The sequence below is a fragment of the Ruditapes philippinarum genome, unplaced genomic scaffold, assembly GCF_026571515.1.
Source record: "Ruditapes philippinarum isolate M1 unplaced genomic scaffold, ASM2657151v2 ctg5798_1_1_1_1, whole genome shotgun sequence".
NCBI classification, from domain to species: Eukaryota; Metazoa; Mollusca; class Bivalvia; order Venerida; family Veneridae; genus Ruditapes; species Ruditapes philippinarum.
In genome coordinates this window covers 19,514-21,727 of record NW_026865570.1, presented here as the reverse complement: position 1 = coordinate 21,727, position 2,214 = coordinate 19,514, and the positions used below count along the sequence as shown (strand labels likewise).

At 35.7% G+C, this 2,214-nt stretch overlaps 1 protein-coding gene across 1 annotated transcript; it reads left to right on the top strand.

Annotated features, from left to right (window-relative positions):
• Positions 1-1,247: 1,247 nt before the first annotated feature.
• Positions 1,248-1,683, top strand: LOC132729558 (uncharacterized protein DDB_G0290685-like). The gene is made up of 2 exons (XM_060715336.1): positions 1,248-1,574; positions 1,639-1,683. The coding sequence occupies exons 1-2, from the start codon at positions 1,262-1,264 to the stop codon at positions 1,671-1,673; spliced, it is 348 nt and encodes a 115-aa protein (XP_060571319.1). The 5' UTR covers positions 1,248-1,261; the 3' UTR covers positions 1,674-1,683.
• The last annotated feature ends 531 nt before the right edge of the window (positions 1,684-2,214 follow it).

Genomic DNA, 2,214 nt, shown 5'->3' with positions numbered 1-2,214 from the left:
AAGGTCACTATGACCTTAAAAACTGAAAACAGTTTTCGGAATATAACTTTAAGTATGCATTTGGCCTACTGTGTTTAAACTTCATAGTTATGATTGTCCATATTGGGTAGAAGAAACCTAATGATTTTGGGGTCACAAGGTCAAAGGTCAAGGTCAACTTTAACCTTAGAATTGAAAACAGTTTCTGGGGCATAACTTAAAGTTCCATTTGGACCACAATATTGAAACTTCAAAGGAGGATTGTTATTTGAAGGAGGTTAATACTTTATTTTACTCCCATGTCTTACAAATGCCTTATCTTTACTAAAAAAAAAAATCACCATCGGGCATATAATGCTCCGCCTAGGCGGTGCTCTTGTTTAATAGAGTTATTGCCCTTGACTTACAGAAGTATAAATTTTGCAATTTTTCAACTTGTTTATGCATAGCCCAAAAAGTATTTCACTTGTAGGCCTGAAAGTTTACAAGAAATGTTGGTCAGCATATGTACTTATGCTCCTTGGGGTTTGCTTGTGGATTTTTTCAGTATTTGTAAAGTTCTTGCCCTTTACTTAGTAAAAGATTGTTTAGTTTCATTCATTGACAAAATATTTTTCAAACCATAGAGTCATAAGATTGAACATAACAGTGGCACGGTGGGGGCAACGCTCAAACAGTGTCCTATGGACACAAACATTTCTAGTTTGTCTTTATAATTCACGGAGGCCCTCAGTGCTGTATTGCCTTTTCCCTTTAATATATTTCTGTAATATTTACCATTAAACCCTTTTACCTTTTGGAAAACTTTTTTATAAATTTAAATTACAAAAAAGGGGCGGAAAAAGGGGGCGTTTTGGGAATAATTCATAAAAAAAACCCGGGTGCAGGTTCCTCCCCAATACCTTTAAACCCAAAAAGGAAAAAATGGTTGGGTTTTTTTTTTGAGTTTTAAAAAATTTAGCCCCAAAAATTATGAGGGAAAAGAAAGAAGAAAAAGGGCAAAAGAAAAAGGAAGTGGAGGTTAAAACATGTCCTGAAATTTTTTTCACAATTAAGAGCCCCAAAATTTGGTTTAAAATATTCTAGGATGGCAGGGTAAGGAAAAACCCCCCTAGTTTTTGTAAATAACCATGGAGTCCCCTGTTGGTGTTATGGCCACAATTTAGTGAACAAAGAAGGGAAGCTAATCAATTTTGAAAATTTAGGACCAGGGAGGAAATGAAAAAACATGGAGGTGACAATGAAGAACATGAAGGTTGATAATGAAGAACATGTAGGTGAAATGAAGAACATGGGGGTGATAATGAAGAACATGTTGGTGATAATGAAGAACATGGAGGTGACAATGAAAAACATGGGGGTGATAAATGAAGAACATGGAGGTGACAATGAAGGACATGGAGATGATAATGGAAAGAACATGGAGGTGACAATGAAGAACATAGAGGTGACAATGAAGAACATGAAGGTTTATAATGAAGAACATGTAGGTGAAAATGAAGAACATGTTGGTGATAATGAAGAACATGGAGGTGACAATGAAGAACATGAAGGTGATAATGAAGAACATGTTGGTGATAATAAAGGACATGGAGGTGATAATGAAGAACATGGAGGTGAACATGAAGGAACATGTAGGTGATAATAAAGGACATGGAGGTGATAATAAAAATGAAGCTGACTATAAAAAATGAGGAGCATTGGGGCCAGAAATGAAAAACATGGAGGCGACAATGAAGAACATGGAGTGAAAATAAAGAACATGACGGTGATAATGAAGAACATGGGGTAGATAATGTAAATGAATGGTGGCAATGAAAATGAAAGCTGACAATAAAAATGAGCATGAGGGCGGAAATGAAAAACATGGACGTAATAATGAAGAATCATGGAGATGATAATAAGAAACATGAAAAATGAAAAAGAAAAGTGAAGATAGCAGTGGGAAATATAGAAATGACGGTAAAAATGAAAGGTGGCAATGACAAGCATGGGGGTGACAATGAAGAACATGAAAAAACATGGAGGTGGCAATCAAAATGAAGGTGGTGATGAGAAACATAAAGAACATGGAAGTGAACATTGTAAATGAAGAGGTTAAACAAGGAACGTGGAGGAGATATTGAAAATGAAAAACACATGGGTGGCATTAAGAAACATGGAAGTGACCGTGATGACATTCAGGGTGAAAGTAATGACGTAGCAAACTCTGAATTATACAGTGATGACTCTGAT